Genomic DNA, 19,551 nt, shown 5'->3' with positions numbered 1-19,551 from the left:
AAGGGGTAAGCAAAAGAGAAATATAATTAGAATCTAATACCGGAGAATATTTTAAATATTATTTTAAGTTTTGTTCTGATAGGCTGCTGTTCTGATATTTTATTTTTATATAACAACAACAACAAATAGGTCTATTAAACATTTTCAACAGGTGCAGAGTTGTTTTAAAAATAAATGTAAATGAAAGAGATACGATATGAAACTAATGAGAACTGCATGTTGGAATACCAGAAAAATACAAATGCAGCAAAACCTGCATATTGAAATACAGTTAGTTAAAATTGAAAGCTAATGAGATGCGTGAGCATGGTGTGATTTCACTACTGCGGCAATGTCCGGTTCAGTCTTCGTGACACACATTAAGTCATTAAAAACACACAATAACTTTTTAACAACTGTCCAAGTTTTTAAAACCAAAATTAGAAATCACTTTATTTTTTATCTTATGATCTAAAATTAAGGGAGTTAGGAAGTTTTAAAATTTTCAAACGGCCTCTATTTTGAAACAGTATGACGGATCGGATTCGATATTTGTAATATGAATAAACTGACCAAATTTGTTTTAATCAATTTGCTTTCAAGGAAGTTACGTATCCATTATATACAATAAATAATACTATTACTACTATTATAGAAATAATGGATATCGTGAGATCTCCGCAATCGGTATATTAAAAATCCCACAAAAATTTATTACAAACCAGAAATTACAATGGGGGTCGCTGGCAAAACGATGCAGTAAAATGGGGGGTCGTGATAACAATTAGGTTGTGAACCACTGCTTTAGAAGAATATAATGGTTGTAATCTACTTCTTCCGGTTTGAGTATTGGTTTATTATAGAGCAAGCACGTAGCCAGAATTTCGTTATAGGGGGGGTCCGAAACGAAATGCCGTGGTTATCACACCAGGGTTCGATCATTCTAAACTATTCTACTGGCAAGATATATTGGTTCGTTTAACCAGGATTTTGTAATAAAGGGGGGGGGGTGACATGAAATACTGTGATCACACACCAGGGGATCGATCAATCTAAACTATTCTACTGGCAACATATTAATACTGGTTTGTTAGGACAATAAAATTAGGATATGTTAGTAAGTATTTTAATAACAAACTATGAAGAAATCTCGAGTAAAAGAATATTAAAAAGTATTGAAAAAGACATTGAAAAAGATCTTCCGAAGTCATTCGAACTCGGTTATTCTTGTCTTCTTTCTTGTTTTTCTTGTCTTCGTTTAATGCCATTAAGGATAGCAACGAGATCTCTTTCGGTAGTAAAGACATCTTATAAAATAGATTAGTGTTGCTGTGAATTTGAAACTTTCTTTAACAAGTGTAACTGGAATCTATGTTATCAGGCTCTGGTGATTGTGGGCATTTCTTAAGTTCTACCTGGGAGTCTATGGGCCTTATGCAGAGTCGTTTTGAAATCTGATTAATGACATACTACGAGTTTGACTAAAGGATGGTTTTCAAAATTGTATTCAGAGTCTCTGATTAGGACGTAGTATTTGACGAAGTTAATCACATGTGACTAGTTAATCTACAGCAGAGGCTAATCTTTTACCCATGGTTTAGCTTGCGATACAACATTTCGTATTTCGTAATTCATGTGTTTTCATTTTTACAGACTACGCATGCGCTCATCTACTTTTCCGTAGTTGCCACATTTATTTTACTTACCGATGCATTGGGGTTCTATAAGTTAATCATACCCAAATAATCATTTTAGTTGTAGTCAAAGTAGACTCTGAGTACCAAAAAGTTAGTATGCTTACTAGCTAGTCTTTGACTAACTTTCGATTAACGAATTCTCTCTGAATACCGCCCTATATGATCGAACTGGTTTATCAATCGTCATTTGTAGTCCACAGGATAAGCATGGAGCTAGATGGAATTCGGAATGCTCCGTTACAATAATATCCATTTTCAACTTGACCCTCCCGTTTCCTCCACAGAGAGCTCCTCAATAAGTAATCAAACGTTTGTTGTAGTTTTATTATCATAACGCTGATTATTCTTTTTGTTTCATCCTTCCCTATTTTTTCATTTCTGGTTTCGAAGGGGGGGGTCCGGACCCCCCGGACCCACCCCTTGGCTACGTGCCTGTATAGAGCAAAACGCTAATATATTGCTACATTTTTTAAAAAAAATACGGATTAAACGTCCTAAGAGCAGGTTTCATCTGTGTCCTTAATCCTTCTGATGAGACCGGAAGTGGTAGACAATACTACCGGTTTCACTATTGAACTCCTGTAGTGTGAAAGTCTCCTACAATTACAATATGCGAAACGAAACGCACTTCTCTTTATTATTAAATTAGCTAGTGAAAGAAACCCTTTGCAATTTTAAGTTATCAGCAGGCTTGGAATATACGGAACAGAAAACTCAGTGTCAGTCTATCGTTGGCTAGTTTAACAGCAGATACGAACAATTGAATAGTTGAAAACAAAGATCATCATCATTGGCGGTCCTATCAGGCCAGCAACCAGAGGGGAGGCTAGGGGGGCCTGGTTCCCTTAAACTTTTCGTGGCTCCTTCAGACCTCAATACAAAATGCAATTATTAATACAAAAAGTTTAGATATTTGTAAGAGAACTTTTAATGACCCCCCCCTAAAATGTTCATGGTTCCCCAAACCACTGTGGTTGGTTTCGGGCCTGGGTCCTATTATAGTTCGTTCAATGTTGCCAGCACGAAAAATTTTAACAATAGAGCATATCGATATTTCTGTACTCATAATCACACCCCGATGCCGTAAACGTCGCCAACGCCTAGTGGCCCACTTGCCGGTAAATGTCGATCGTCGCTCGTCGAAAGACTGCCGCTAGTGTGCCACTGGCGGCAGCGTTTCGTCGAGTCGAAAGAGATATCTAGAGTAGGAGTATTGAAGTTACCACCGCGTAGCAGCGAGGACTTCATTTTGGTCCGCGCTTCTTCGATTTGTCGCGGAGAATCGCGAAGGGACCAACACGAACTATCGCCAGTCATGTGCATGCGGTTATTATATATTATTTTTTCCTGACGAATTGTTCCTAAAGGGAGCTACGGAGAACCCCTGGCTCTACATCATGAAGTAAATAATCTTGAGATGAGTTTGTATAATTGTATGAATTTAGAGGACACCTGTAGTCGATCATTTGAAAGTGAATAAGGGAGAACCATGAAATAAAGCAAATAGACGCGCATCATTTTGTTACAAAATTACATGGCGAACGGACTTTATCTAATCTCAAACGGTTATCGTCGAATATACATGGTTACAGGAGCACTCTGATTAGCAAAATTAAAAGTACCTCAAGGATTTATGCCTCTACAAGCGACTTTTTCTTCATCGCCTCCGTGGCCAAGTCGGAAGAGCACGCGCTTAGTAATCCAAAGGTTGGTGGTTCGCGCCCACTCCGGGACACTTTTTTAAATGTTTTTTAAAGTGTTTTTCAGACTCTCGTTAACGTAAACAAATTACGGACATATTTTGGGAGAGTAATTTTATTGTTCATTGGCATTTCGTCGCGTCTCTGTTGCTGGTGGAATAATTTTCAAAACGGAAGTGGGTCCACCATGGATTGTCGTTGCGGGGACGCCAATTTTTGGCGAGATACCTCTAGTTGCCCATCGGTTGTGTACCGACGTTTACGGCAAGGAGGTCATCGTTGGTCTAAATTTATAAATTTCACTCTCATATTTACTAATGTTTTGGGGTAATTTGGTGTCCCACCATAAAATGAGTCCCTCTTTGGCGTAGTTCGAGAGACTGAAAGTTTTCTTAAAATTCCGAATGTTGTGCCTAATACGGGACAGGTGGCAACCCTAGTTGGTACCTCTACCTAAATTAAAACTTTGACTAAGCTTATTATTATTATTATTATTATTATTATTATTATTATTATTATTATTATTATTATTATTATTATTATTAATTTAAAATATATCCTTCACAAGAATGACCCGATGTTCTGTAACAACTTACGATTAAATAAGAAGATAGTTGAAAAAGTGGAACATGCAAATTACGTTGATAACAAACTAGGTTCGAGATGCATGTAAGACACAGTAAATAGTCGTTTATGGTAGTGGGTTCCATTTTAAGAAAATGGCCCAATTTAAAAAATTAGAGTGAAAGTTATATAAATTCGATCTTAGTTGGAATATGGCTGCGTTGTCTGGACTAATATGTGTAAAACAAAGAAAGAAATGGTTGAAAAAGTATGGAAAAGGTAGTGCTATTTGTGTGATCTTTCCCATAACTGTGAGAGACTCTTTGACCACCTTGAACTAGAATCTCTTGCAACAGGAAGGCAATACATTAACGCAATGTGCATTGAGAAATTAATTGTAAATAAAAGAAACAGCTTATTTTGAGCAAAATATTATTCCGAATTCCAGCTCATAAAACAAAAAGATGATTTATTATATGTAAAGAAAAGGAAACAATCACTCCTGAAAGTACTTACACAAGATTATAATACATAATCCAGTGTTACCTAGAAGTCCAAACTGTACATAGCTTTGAAAAAAATCATACGCTTTGCAAATTGTAAATGGTAACGGAGAATATCTCAGTATGTACCTTATACACAATTTGTATAACTTCATTGTGTTCACATTTATATTGCTATGTATTTTGTAATTTTCGTGTATGCAATATCTATCTATTCCCATAACAATTACTTTATCATTTCCATCTTTATTCAAACTGTTATGTATACAACATATAGTGTCCTATAATAGGCTTCTGGCTGTTTTTAGCACTAGAAATTCCAATCAATTAAATTATTATTAGTATTTCATGATATTAGTGCCTCGATGATTCGCTCAAACCAAGTTTCAGCAGATGACAGAGAAACCATTAAATTTTAATATGGAGAGTAGGTTAACTGTATTTCTTAAATAGCGTCATATTTTCTATATTATTGAGGTCTTTGTAACTAGATATAGTACATGTAAAGTGATACCCAATCACTTTCAGCTTAAACTGACTAGTTCGTGTTTGTAAGTGTATGCTATCGTTAGGTTTTACGAAGAGCCGTGATATTAAAATCTTATGTGTATTGGAAACAATATTTTAAAATATTGCAATTTTTATGTTAAAAATGTATAAAAGACTGGAAAATGAGCGATCGTGAAAGGTGGAAAGCTTGCGTGGTGCTTTATACGAAGGGCCAATGTTCGGTGAAAGAACTCATTTGGTTTACTCAAGGCCGTATACCTGAAACACGAGAAGTGGGTGGAACGCAACTGTGTGCGACGCATGGAGCGCGGCTGGTCATGGAAAACATCTTGTAAACGTTTTCCTTCGTCAACTACATACCAGCTGGCGATCAAGGAGAAAAATACATAATTTTGCACTATTGAGGAAACTGAAAGAATCTGTGGTCATAGAGATCATCTTAGCTTCATCGAGTTGAAAATAATTACACTGTAAAATTCTCGATATTTTATGGCGATGAGATATCATGTGCCCTTAAAAGTTTTGTGATGTAAATAAATAGTATAATTTGAATATTTTTTTTATTAATAACGCTGTATAATCGTGATGCAATTAGTAATGCATATCTGATATTTTCCCAGTGGGAGGCTATTTTAATATTTCCCATCTAGGGTTGCCCACGACGTGTTTTGACTCGAAAACATTTCATGAACGTGTCTCGTCTCATCTCGTGAAGAGCCCTAGTTCACACACTCTGACGTAACATCTAATTTGAGACTTTCCGTAATGCCATAACTGTAATTTCGTAATGTTTTTAAATATCGTATATAATAGAATATTTCGCACCTACTTATCGTCCTCCCTTGAAGGCCACTGTATACTGTATCTTATGAATTCGACCGAACTCATCCATTTTGAATCAAACTTAGTGTTGTGGTAGACCTTGATCTGCTATAAAATACTATGAAATATTGTGATGTGTAGGATTTCGGTTCTCCAGTTATGGTCTATGTAATTTGGGATTTCATATTGAAAAGAAAGAAAGAAAAAAGAAAAAAAAAATCAATAGAATCCAGGCGGCGAAGATCAAACTTTACATGTTATAGTAGCTACAAGCGCGTGAGATCCGGTGTGTAGGCTTTTGGTTCCCGAAATACGTGCCATCAAATTTGGGGTGTGAACTTAGTGAAATTTTTGCAAAACCATTTTAATCAAGATTTGCTTTTAATAAAGAAGATAAGAATGAGTTTTTCTCAGCAATTGAGAACCTTTCATTTGCTTCATGATATACTTTTAGTAAAAGACAAGTGTTGTGGATGACCTGATTTGTTGATCTTTGATATATCTAATGGAAAAGGGTTTCCTGTCTCTGTGTTTAGATTTCCTCTCCAGTTTTGCTATTTTCTACTTGTGTGGAAATCGGTCTGCAATAATCCTAATTGTATTATCAACTTGTTTCTTGTTGAACTTATTAGACAGGGTTTCTAGAAAATTGTGTGTGGTGAAAGTAACACTATGTCGAAACTCTTTGTATAAAATATGTTGAAAACGGATTTCTTTGGACATACAAACGTGCTTATGTGTTAATGTTCTGTAAAACTTACTTAAAACATATGTGCATAGATAGTTTGATTTACAGGTCATACAACACTTCCATAGTGCACAGTAACTGTGAACATCCTGTATTTGAAAATAATGAATATTATCAGAGATGCGCAAACTCGCGAGTCTGGCTTTCGGATTCAATGAGCTTGAACCAAATAAATGAGCTCGAGCGTGTGGGAGCCGAAGCCAGAGGAGTTTAAATGAGGCTAGTTTGCTCGAGTGCGAATCTGAGACTAGTGGGCGCGAGTCCCAATGAAGATAATGATCCGAGCCCTAGTAAGTCCCGATTGCAAAATAAGCATTTATGTATCCTTTGAGTTCAAGAATGGGATAAATTGATTTGTTTGGAATGTAGCGTCCCCGTTCAACATCCTGGCTATATGAGACGTGGACCTAGAGCATAACGTGGGATTCACGCCACATGAGCTCTCAACGGGAATCGAACCCGGATCTCCCGCGCGAAGACGCGTACGCTACGAGAAAGTTCAGAACGGGATTAAATCTGTTGATTGTAGATTAATGTGAAACGGCATCAATGTACCCTTAAGATACGAAACATGTTAGCTAATGGGTGCAGTATTCCCACATCAGGATTGAATTTAAAAATACACGTCTCTAAATAAATTGTTACACTGTTAATAATTGTTAAGTTGTAAATAAATTGTAATCCATTATGTAATGACATAATTTATCGCATATTGTGAATGACTTCACATTATTTGTTATCTACCTTCTTAAAATATTTTTCTTCTAAAAGGCAGCTTCTTTGCTGTGCTTATATATTGATAACACTAATTAACGTCGCAGTTGATCATGTGTAAAACACATAGCAGAAAAATGTATGTATTGAATATAGTTCTTTGGTGATTTCACTGTAGTACAGAGATCGTATAAACTTGGGTAAAGGGTGGATAAGCCAAAGCTTGAGTTTGAAGTCCTTGTGTGGATTGAATCCAGTTGGTATTGTGGAGGAAGCTGGCTGTATTCCAGGTCCACTTGGAAATGGCAGGGTCTCAAAATTAGTTCGTACCAGAATTAATCATGTTCTTTGAAAGTCGACTTGATTAAATGAATTCTTGGTACTATCACCGTATACAAATCTTGAGTGATTTAAATAATAATAATAATAATAATAATAATAATAAAAATAAAATTCTTCTTGTCTAGGTGATTAGCATTTTTGCTTTTAATGGAGAGCGGTTTCGTTTCCTGATGGAAATACATGTGATTAAGATTTCGTATTAAGCATTACATGGTGCCACTGTGGCTCAGTGATAAAGCGCTCATCTGTGGGGTTCCTGGTTCAATCAACTCCCGCCAAGTGGGCTTTGCGGTGGACAAACACCTGGTGCTTTAGTTATCTCTGAATTCCCCCGTTTCCTCCCACTTTCATCATCTAAACATTATCATCCAAGTCATCACCACTATCTTCCTTAGCTTCGATTCATAATCGTGAACTTTAAACTAAAATAAGTATAAAAATAAACCATACGTACACGTTCCATGCGAGGGTAGACCAAAAAGTTATTGCCCACATATACATGTTATGGATGTGAAATTTAATGCAAGGGGCCTGTCTTCGTCACATGGCTATGTAACACACTTCTCACATTTGTAGAACAGTTATTCTAATACCAGCTTTGTATCAATATTCAGACTTGGCAGAAAACCAATTCTTCAGTTCTGTGATGATCTCATCGTCATTATGGAAATGTCTCTCCCTTGTAAATAGTTATTCAAAGTTTGAAAGATGTAGAAATTTGGAAGTGTTCGATCAAATAATCCCAGTAGATGGATTAGAGGTTCATAGCCATAGCTGAAAATAAAATTTTATTCAAGATGGTGCACAGGTGATTATCAGCGAGCAACAACAACGGTCTTGATAGTAAATCTTGTCTTTTCTTAATAACATCCAGTAATTTTTGCGCATCGCCACAACTGTCTGTCACGGGCTCGAATTTCGCTCAAGACGTGGGTGTACATGACTTGCAAATGATTTGGCTCTTGTTGCGGAATTTGAAGGAAACATCAACGTGGTAGAAAACTTAAAAGAAAACCCGTAAAAGTATGGGATGAAAATAAATACTAAAAAGAAAATCAATGGTAAGTGGGACGAAGTGGTCCATATCAAATTAGGAGAGAAATTAGATCATGTGGCATATTTCCAGTACCTAATATATAATTTATAAAGACATGAATTACTAACGGAAAATTAGAATAAGAAAAGGAATAGAAAAGAACATCGTGGGAGAAGAAAAGTCTGTTTTGTGAGCATCAAATGTTTCACATGAAGTATTGTACTCTTATATGACAGAAACGTGGACACAATGCGAATGCGACTAAAAGTGACTAGAGGGTTTCGAAATATGAATGTCGAGAATAATTGAGAACATTAGTTGAGTCGAACGAAAAACTAAGGAGCAAATGCTGTCGATAGTAGGGGGGAAAGAGTAATAGTAGATGTTTCCTAAAAAGAGAAAAATAAACTGTTAAGACACATGAGAATTTTAACTTTTTCCTTAAGGACATAGTAGATGTAGTGGGGGGGGGGGGTGAGTGGAAAAAAGGGCTACAGTTTGTGGACGATTTGAAAACTGATAAATTACTTTCAAGACGAAGAGATTAGCTTAACGTAAAGTTTCACAGACAACCAGCCCGATGCCAAATAGTTTTGATGTTTGTATTGGAATTGAAAGAAAAACTATACTTCAATAAGAACACATGCAAATAAAAAGAGCTTCACTACGGCTCAATAGTAGCGTTCTGTTCTCAAGTGGAGATGACTCGGATTCGATTCACTTTGATAAGGTTCAACTATATATATTTTTAATAACCTCAGTAGTGAAGAAGAAGTAAGGAAAAATTGTGAAATGTATTAGTGAAAATAAACATTAGAAAGACGAAAGCCATACAATATAAAAGTTCTCCCGAAATAAATCAATAAAATGAGCAATGGAGTTAGGAATTTTATAACTTCCATTACTGGTTTCTCTAGTGATCATTAACATCTGTCAATTTTGCGTCCTGTTAAGGATATGGGTCATTTCATCACTGATCAGAATAGGATCGCTCATTTAGCACATTAAGTCTCTTGTTTTAAATGACTTAGTTAAACAAACATTAAGCGGCTTTAATTGTTTAATTTCTAACATTCAAACAAGATTTAATGAGTCTTACTACTATTTTCACAAACATTTGTTAAATATGCATTACAACTGTTCAGCGGACAAATCCATTAAGTTTTAAAAAGATTCGTAAGAGAAATATGTGATTTTGTTTTGGACCAATAATACCAGATGGTGAAATGGCTGTTTCCGTGTTGAACTAAGTTCTTTTAATGCACTTTCATGAAACTGGGTATACATTAATGTTAGTTACTTTTAGAAATAAAAATTAAACTATAAAATAAGTATCGAGGATAGTGAATTGTTCTTTTATTTTCAAATGTTTCAAGAGTATCGAAATTAACATTTCATTGCCCTATGCTTTATAAATGTTTGTAAATTTGTCAGTGTTACATGATTAATTGCAGAATTTCCTTCTAGATAATGTTGATGTGGAGGAAGCAAAAAACTTCTTTGAAACCAACTACAGTTACGTGTATTTCATATTGTACGACAGTTTCGTTACTGCCGAAGCCAATCTTAGGCAAAGAGGTGCGTATAAATAATTCTCTCTTTATAATTGATTCTACCTTTAGCATGATTGCCAAACTTCCGTATTGGAAGAATATAGTATCTTTCTTTATTCTTTGAGGTTATTATTTTCTACAGAGTAATCAAAAAGTCACGCAATCCATGAAGGTACTACGAAAAATGTTCAAAATGGTCACTATTTCTACTTCAGACATCTTCGCCCTTCGTATCATGATCCTGAACGCACTCTGAATGTAGTACTTGAAATGTTGTCCACAGTTTGAGTTTGTTCAATGTTTTTCTGCAGTTCTATAGAGATTTCTTCCCGGGATATGCCGCGGTAATTTCATAACACAATCTTTATCTAATATTCCAGAATGAAACTTCCTTTCTCCAGTGTGCTCACCATGCTGCTGTGACACTGTACTACAAGTTCCTTTCTTCAAGTTTCATCACCTCTCATCTTCAATAAAAGAAAGAAGGGAAAGGAGATCAAATATTGGCGCTATGGGTTGCGTAACTTTTTGAATACTGTTTAAATATCAAAAGTTATATAGTATTAGTAAGTTTCATTAAGGCAGGGTTATTAAACTTCAAGAAATGGAAAAGAGGACATCTGAGAAAAACGTTTATTTACAAAATGTGAACAACTATAAATTTCCTTTTATCTTTTAAATGATACTTTCTGTACTGTTTTACACAACTTTAAACATATTTTAAACAACAAAGCTCAATTTCAGTTATACACATCCACTGGAGTTATTGCTGAGAAAATGCATAACTGTCTCTTTTCTGCATAGTATTAGCAGAAGAGCGCCATCCGAACCATATTCGACAAACTATTACATACTTCTTTTGTGATCAATGTATACAAGTATATACATGAATTCAAATGGAACTATTTATTTCAGCTTTCCATTTTTCTCGAATTGTTAGAAAACCCATACAGTTTGATTGCGAAGCAAAATCCTCCCGGACGCGTATTTTACTCTTGTAAAAGAGGATACATCCGAGTAAAAGATGACGTATGGTAATCCTGCGTATAAGTTCAGTTTTGTAGTAGGTCGAATCCCCCCCCCCTTTTTTTTTCACGTCACACTATCCCTTGTTTTAGGCTCTTAACTGTTCATTAAAGTAGTGTAAGAATCTCAAGTTTCTCATTAATAACTTTTTCCCCTTAAGGACTGGTAAATAGTCTGTAATGTACTGTAACTATTTTTGAGCTCTTGAATTTCCCTTTTTTAAAGTTAATATTGTATGAAATATTATCACAAAGCTAATAGCACACCGTTGGGAAGTAGATGTAACCCACAGAATAGAAATTGATTTTGTCGTTCGTAAAACATCCGCCTTGCAATCGAAAATTGGGATCCGAGTCCCTATAGATCAATTGGTGTCCTTCCGTTTTCTTTTTGTTCGTGTGTTTTTCCAAACTTATTAAGTTAACGTATTGACCTACACAACAAATGAATCGTGTAGCTGAGAGGTTATTTATTAACTTTTATGCGCCCATATTACAGTAATTTCGAAGAAAAAATAAAATTTAAAATACATGAAAATAAATCTTATATAAATTTTATGTTGTTACTCTTAAAACCGCAAAGAAAAAAAAAAACTTTCGTTGACATGATAGAAATATATATATATATATATATATATATATATATATATATATATAGTGCATAATATTTATGTATATAATTTAATTCTTGAACTCTATAGATGAGAAACACTAATATAATATAATATTCTCTCGCTTTGAGTAATTTACTTTCATTATTTTATTCTAACGAATATGCCTGTATGATCTCATGAATGACAGTAATATATTTAACCTATTTTCTCTTTCCCTCTCATGTATTCGACATCATGTTGCATGCATATTTATAAGTCTGTGTCATATTTTTGTGTAGTTAACAAACTACATTGTGCATTGCAACAGGCATAGGAAATGAAATGCACACATGATTTAGTATTATATGTATTAATATTTAAAAATAAACGTTTTCAGTGATGTTACTTGATGGTAATAAAATCTACTGGTAGTAATCACTTTTCCTCAACGACATTCAGTTAAATGAAATATTAAAATCCAAAATTACCAGTCTCGTAATCAAACAACGCTTTTAGATATCGTAATCTCTAATTTTCACATCCTTTTTTAATCTGTAACTGCTAGTATGACAGAAATTCATCTAATCCCACGCAGAATAATTACAGAATTTGTCAAGTTAAGTGGAACGTCCTTTCCACTAAAGTTAGTTGTGAGACCTCGTAATACGCATGTTACCTGATTACTGCGCAGATGTTGATTTATTTATTAAAGACCAGATTTGGGCTTACTGTGCCAGTTAAGGGTTAAAAATTCTTCAAGATAAAATTATTCCCATTTTTTTTTCTTTCTTCAAAATTGTCCCGTTTAAGGCTAGTCTCATTCCTCCTTGAATAATCCTAAGAAGGTAATTTATTTTGATTCTTTTAATATCATTGTTTCGTAGCCTTAAAATCTAGAAACGGAATTTGTTTCTAGATTTTAGACAAAGAGCCGTTACCTGGTTCCTTTTCCTATGTACGTTTTTATAGAGCCGTTGAGAGGGAGAAAACCAGTTATTAAAAATAATCATGTCAAAATACTATAAGTGATTAATCATGTTGCTTTGAATGTTAACTTTGGTAGAAAGAAATTTACCTGGATTAACCAAAGCCGGTATAGTCAGCTAAATTCCTCTTAGGGGAAATCATTTTTGATTTGTTTGATCACTTGTGTGTTTTACTCTTATGACCCTATGACTCGAAGAAGAACTGATTCCCAGATTTCATGTGAACTTTCATTTTGAGTTTTAATGAAAGTTTTACGTATTTGTAATTGTATCACTGATGTTAAAAATTTCAACAAATCATCCTTATCTTGGTATAACCAGTTTTATTACGAGGAGATAACGCATATTGACATACTCCAATATCACACATATTCTATTTTTGATTATCCTTCATAAGAAATTTCTGTAGATTATTATTTCAATGTATCCTGTTCACATTATTGAAACGGTAGAATAGACTTTTTCTGTTTTTTTTTTTTATTATTATTATTTGTGTCATTACGTAGTTTCGTTCAATTACAAACGGTTACTACGTTTTATGTTCGGTGAACGAAGTTCCGTTTTATTTTCCGATAGAGCTCGGTTCTACTGTACAATGACAAAACATCGAACGATAGGTTAAAAACAAATAAACAAATTCTTTGTAAATTATATATAAAGCAATTAAACACGTATAAGTAGGAATAATTTTGTCTGTTTCGGTGTAAGATGATCACAACGAAGCTGTATAAATAGCTAGAACTTAGTTTAATAAATACGCTAGGATTCCGTTTTTCCGGACTTGGTGGGGGGCCAGAACTACTGAAGATTGACGAAAATCGCGGTTAAGCGGATGGAGTAGAAAACCAACTCCAGTTACTGAAATTAAATGAATGGATTAAAATAATAAAGAAACGGAAGGTTACGCTATTAAATGCTTATTACACTATTAAATATAAACTTTCTGAAGTATATTAAATTAATATAAACGTATAAGTAATGGAAAGTTTAAAGGCATACACATAGGGGAAACCGGGGCTGGTTGGCGAACTTTTCATTCTTTTTTATGAGCAGATGGTACACTGTATTGCAATGTAATTGATGTATACGGACAAACCAATGTTTCCTCTAAGAAATTCAATTTTTGTTTTTGTTTTGTTGCTTACAGTTTTCGAGAAATAAATTTTCTTTCTTTTAAAACGGAGTATGCCAACTGATCTCTAGTAAGGGGCTGGTTGGCTGATATTGTGGGGCTAGTTGGCATACTTTTTAAATATAGCAAAACACAAAATTTGGATTTATTAGAAATAAACGTTATTTTTCTAAATTCTATTATATATATTGCAATGAAGTAGGCTATTTGAAGTTTGAAATGGCTTTTATTCACAACATTTAAAAGAATCAGCATTATGAAATATGAAAACTTCTTTCTTTCATTCTAGCTTGGTTTTCATGACATTGAAAGCTACAAGATTATCAAACCACATAAGTTTTAATATGATTTGGTGTAGGTTAATTCTTCATATTATTTCAAAATGTAATTAAAATAACTGAACTATCAAGAAACGTAGTTTATTTCCGGTTGTTCACTAAGTAGCTAAGATAAACTAAGATATGTTTTAGCTGAATTATCAAGAAATGCAGTTTATTTCCTACTTTCCACAAGAAAGAAGGCAATAGCTAGGCCTCTATTTTTGTAACAAAAGAGCACATACAAAATATTCTTAATCCTGAGAATTAGGCCTATTCAGAAAATTCAGAGTCCGGCATACAGTCTTATCTCGATTTCTAAATTTTGACAGCAATCAAATACGTGCATGCTATTCTATAACATTGAAGTAAAAGATTGGTAGAACTGTAAACAATATCAATAAAACAAACAATGTAACAATAAAAGTAAAATGAAATAAAATTCCACACGGAGTTGTTTGGCTCACTTGCCAACCAACCCCAAATGCTATGCGCCAACTAACCCCAATCCCATGTTGTGCAACAAAGTCATAATTACTCAGCAATTGTTTGGCATTTACGTTTTATTGTTTGAATATCCATAAAAACAAAGTTCAGATCTAACTAATGCTATATTATTTACCTCTGTACTCCAAGTAGTGACGATTCTGTGATGATGTAACGGAGAACTGAAAAAAATACTTGAGACTGGCAAAAACACTTTATTTAATAGATGCCATAATCCGCATGCTACAAATTCCATATGAAGGTGGCAGCTGCATCCATAGGTCGCTCTTTTATGACAGCAGCAACAGCTCAATATGTTAATTAATGAAGGAGTTATATGCAGTTCGTCAACCAGCTCCTGCTGCCAACCAACCCCGGTCTTCCCTATACAGGTGAATGATCTGTTTGATCTGTATTTTCGTCCGTTGTTAGCAGTGAGGCTGTAGAGGAGAAATCTACAATTGAAGGGCTCGGGGCAGTCTAGTGCTATGCCACATTGATGATGATCCGACAATAAAGCGATTTTTGCTGCTGCATTACCATATTAAGTAATGGAAGCAAGAAGAACACTTATGATGTGTACTACGGTCTAATCTCGATTTTTGCAAACTTTTCAACAGCAATGGGTCAGAAGATACCGAAGGATCCTAAAAATAGTAAAATCTCAATTTTGTTACAAATGTGACATAGCAGTATATTGCCCCAGGCCCTCCAATTTAAAGTGCGATCTGGGTCATTGTTGTGCGTTCGATGCTCTCATCGGGAATCGAAGCTGGTAACCTCTTTTGCACAATGGCTTACGTGGTATAGCCGGGTCAATAAGAAGTGGTCTCTGACGTTTCTCACTACATGCGGATAGACAATGTAGCCCCTACTTTGGTACTAGTGTTACCAACTACGGTCAGTTTGTCCTACACCATTGATTAAATTGCTACTATAGATGCACCGAAAAAAAAGCATTGACACGTGAGTAACGGCAGCGTTACTGTGAGCTGTCAGAGATCTTCTCCTGCTGGCTCTCTTTATAGCCACTAGACCAGCGAAGAAGCTCATGTATTCATAAATGCGTCTACGTAATTACAGTTAGTAGTTGATATATACTGTATTCAAATGCTTATCAGGTAGTAACCTAAATGAGAAATATGACTTCCCATTAATCTACTGGCTAGCGCGTGCGTACTTTTAGTGCACAGGGTCCAGGGTTTGATTCCCGATGAGAGTGACTTAAAGTTTGATCGCATTATGGTGGTTCAGATTCCACCTTAAACTATAGGTCCTTATTTCATGTAACTTTGTTGCTGATAAGGAACGCTAAACTGCAATCCACCAAACAAATCAATGAAATATGCAAAAAGTAAAAGCACAGCATTAAAACAATTGAAAGTGATCTAGAATTGCAGCATAATTTTTTTTGCAATCTGGAATGTCAGTCACAATAAACAGGATCCTGTAGGGCTTGAGAGGATTGAATCACCCTTAAATTACCTGGAAGTACCATCAAAGTTTATGTAAGTTTTATAATGTACCAGATATCAATATTTGCCCGTGTAAGTGCTCATTTGTACCTTTTTAAAGCGTCGGTACTTGAAGATTTAACTTTTACTGTGGTATATGATCAGACCTCTTCCGATAATAATTTTTCTGGAACACTTCTGACATTTTGTGTTAGAATAAAATTATGATATCGAATCGCATAAACATAGGGATTGTTTATAGTTGTTGTAAAATTCTCTTCCCGCATTCCGTAACCTTCCACGTTATAGTTCTAAAATTTTCTCTTTGTCTGTCTAACTTAAATCTAAAATTTCAACACAAGCACAACGTAAAAAAGAAAGTGAGTAAAGCCTCGCAGAGTGCTTTCTGTTGGTCTTTTAAAGAATGTTTGAAGACAAGTTGGGTGGAAAATTGGACTAGCTTTTATGAAATGTCATTCAGTTAATGGGATCGGAATGGCTTTGTTGTAGACCACCAACTTCTTGTGCGTGGTGTCTGAGGTTCAATTCCAGTTTCCACCAAATAGACTTTGTTGTGAGTTGGCATGAGTTTTTCGGTGTTCTCGTGTTTTTTCTCACTTTCATCATTTCACCATTACTATCCATCTCATCATCACCGTCTCCCTTAGCTTTGGTGCATAACTGTAAAGGGGGTCATAGGCTCACACACTTGAGTGACCAACTTGAATGAAAGATTTGTTTCGTGATGCATGTTGGAAGAATTTTTTGCCCACGCACGTACCAAGTTGCTGCCCAACTTTTTAGATCATCAAATCGTTAACGATCTTGTCATTACGGAGGAGTCACGTAATTTCTTCCCTGTCGTGATTGGCGGACCTAAATATAAAACAACCAACTTGCATGAACTAGCACATATACGGTAAACATGCATGAAGAACGGCAAAATTATCATGCATGTTTGCAGAAGATTCTGAAATTTTTCAACATGCATGAACGAGGCCGTACACCATCAACTTGCCTTTTTTTTCATGCATGTTGGAAGGTTTCTTCATGTGTCTGCGTGTGTGAGCTCCTTAAGAGGTTAAACTTAAAAAAAGAGAAGAAAAAAAGATGATGCGAAATATAGTAGAAGTATAGATCAATCTACCATAAAGACTATACGAAATCATTTCCAATACTAAATTCTTGATGCAATTAATATACGTATTCATTTGTACTATATGCATAAACAGTCAACACTTCAGTTAGTTCGAGACGAAGAAGTCCGGTGTAACATTTGTGAAAATGCCTCAACAAATAAATATTTTCTGTGAATCACATTTTCTATAATGAAATGAAGTCAGCTTGTAATATACAAGCAGAATGCCATGTACCGTTATTAGATAATTATTGGTTTTCTTAAGATGAAAGAAAATCCCGTTTTTAGTGCAAAAGAAAGATTGTAGGAAATTACGAGTTCGTGATTAGTCAATACACTTCATCCACATTCCTGGGTTGCAGGTAAGCATTTTTATTTGTTTCTTTTCTTATTGTTCGAATTGTCGCGAACAGTTTTCAGATTAGCAGTTGCGAGAAGTTGATATCCATAACGATTTTTGTCTTGAAGAAGCATTGTAATCAAAAGTTTGTTTTTAACAAACTGAATGATTATCGCATTGGATATTAAACCAAACATGCTTGATTCGTATTTAATAATAGATGAACAGATATTGTCCGGCCAGGAAGACAATTTTCCAAGCTAGCGCGTTCTCAGTTTATTTTACGAAAGAAATTCTTTCTGAGTGCTTGCTTTTCATTTTACAACATTCCATAATAATATAGAATACTGTACATCTTTTCACACTTGAGCATATAGAAATGGAAAAGGACCAACATACAACCTCATTTGCATAATATTTCCTATTTAGTACTAAAGACGAATGATCTTACATTTCAAATATTCACGATTCACAATGTTAATGCGTTGCATTTTAACATCTAGTTCGATTACATAGCATTCACTGTGTACGTGTTTTTTTTTAAAACTATTAAGGGTTCATTATCAATGACAATTCAATATAGTAACCGGTTTAAAAATGTAATTACCTTCGATCTGTTGCCAATGCGAAGGAAACATATAAACCTATATGCTTCTTGTGCACGAATTTTTGTACATTCGAAACGAAACGAGAGAATTTGATGTGGAAAACACGGTGTAATAAAATATTTTTATTAGAAGAATTAGATTAATGGAAAATTGGAGTCTGAGAATTTTACGCCATCTCCTCCCATCTGCGCCTAGATCTTCCTAATGGTCGTTTTCTCATTGCATTACCAGTTAAAATTTTGAAACGTTCCTACTTTCATTCTGACTATATGACCTGCCTACCTGAAAGTCCTAGACTTGATGACCCTAACAATGTTAGGTAAACGGTATAAATTATACAGTTCCTCATTATGAAGTTTTCGCCATTCCCCATTTCCGTTCCTCTTGGGTCCGAATATTCACCTCAATATTTTATTATCAAATATTTTCAGTCTGTGTTCTTCCCTCAGAGTAAACGACCCTATTTCCCGACCACGCATTTTAACAGGCATGGTTATTATTTTTATGTTTTAAATTCCTCGACAAAATTCGCGAAGGCAATATATTTTGAATTGAATAATAAAAAGAATTACATGCTTTCAGTCAACATTTAATTTTTTCATGATATGATTTTGATCTGTTAATATTGATTTTAGACATTTGAAAGTATTCACTTCGTTGAAAGTATTATTTGATATTTATGATATATCCTAATTCACAGTATTGCATTGAATTTCATGTATTCACAGTATTCCATGTATTTAATTTGTATATATTTACTTCTAAACCCATGTTCCTGCAAGCGTTTAATTAGACTTCAGCATCTCTTTCAATTGATTTCGTGTCATCCCTATCAGATTTGCTTAACCGGCATATGCTATAATCTGGTGAATGGTCATGGTTGCTATCTTTGATTTTTCTTATAGCGTACTCCAGTACGAAGCTGAATAATAATGGCGATAATACATCTCCCTTTTGAAGCCATTGTCAACATACTCGGACTGTAATTAACTTTTTCGGTATTCCAAATTCGGTAAGAATGTAGTATACTGCTTCCCATCTAACCGAGTAGTAGGCCTTTTTAAAATCAACAAATATTTCATGTACCGGGGTATTGTATACCCATTTCTTTTGGAGTATTTGTCGAATGGTAAATATCTGGTCGATAGTTGATCCATTTTGCTTATCCGCATTGATAATCTCTAATAATTTCATCTGCATATGAGGTCAATCGTATTAACAGAATGTTTGAGAGGATTTTATAAGAAATAATAATAATAATAATAATAATAATAATAATAATAATAATAATAATAATAATAATA

At 34.6% G+C, this 19,551-nt stretch overlaps 1 protein-coding gene across 6 annotated transcripts in view; it reads left to right on the top strand.

Moving 5' to 3' along the window:
• LOC145664022 (ral GTPase-activating protein subunit alpha-1) overlaps window positions 1-19,551 on the top strand; it is a 200,320-nt gene that overhangs the window by 51,110 nt on the left and 129,659 nt on the right. For all 6 annotated transcript variants that reach the window (XM_081730314.1, XM_081730316.1, XM_081730318.1 and 3 more), the window contains exon 2: window positions 10,083-10,193. In XM_081730314.1, the coding sequence (XP_081586440.1) occupies window positions 10,083-10,193 (111 nt within the window). The remainder of the gene's footprint in view (window positions 1-10,082; window positions 10,194-19,551) is intronic.

This window comes from Thermobia domestica, chromosome 11 (genome assembly GCF_964235325.1).
Source record: "Thermobia domestica chromosome 11, izTheDome1.hap1.1, whole genome shotgun sequence".
NCBI lineage: Eukaryota > Metazoa > Arthropoda > Insecta > Zygentoma > Lepismatidae > Thermobia > Thermobia domestica.
This window is presented reverse-complemented; position numbering and strand designations above follow the sequence as displayed.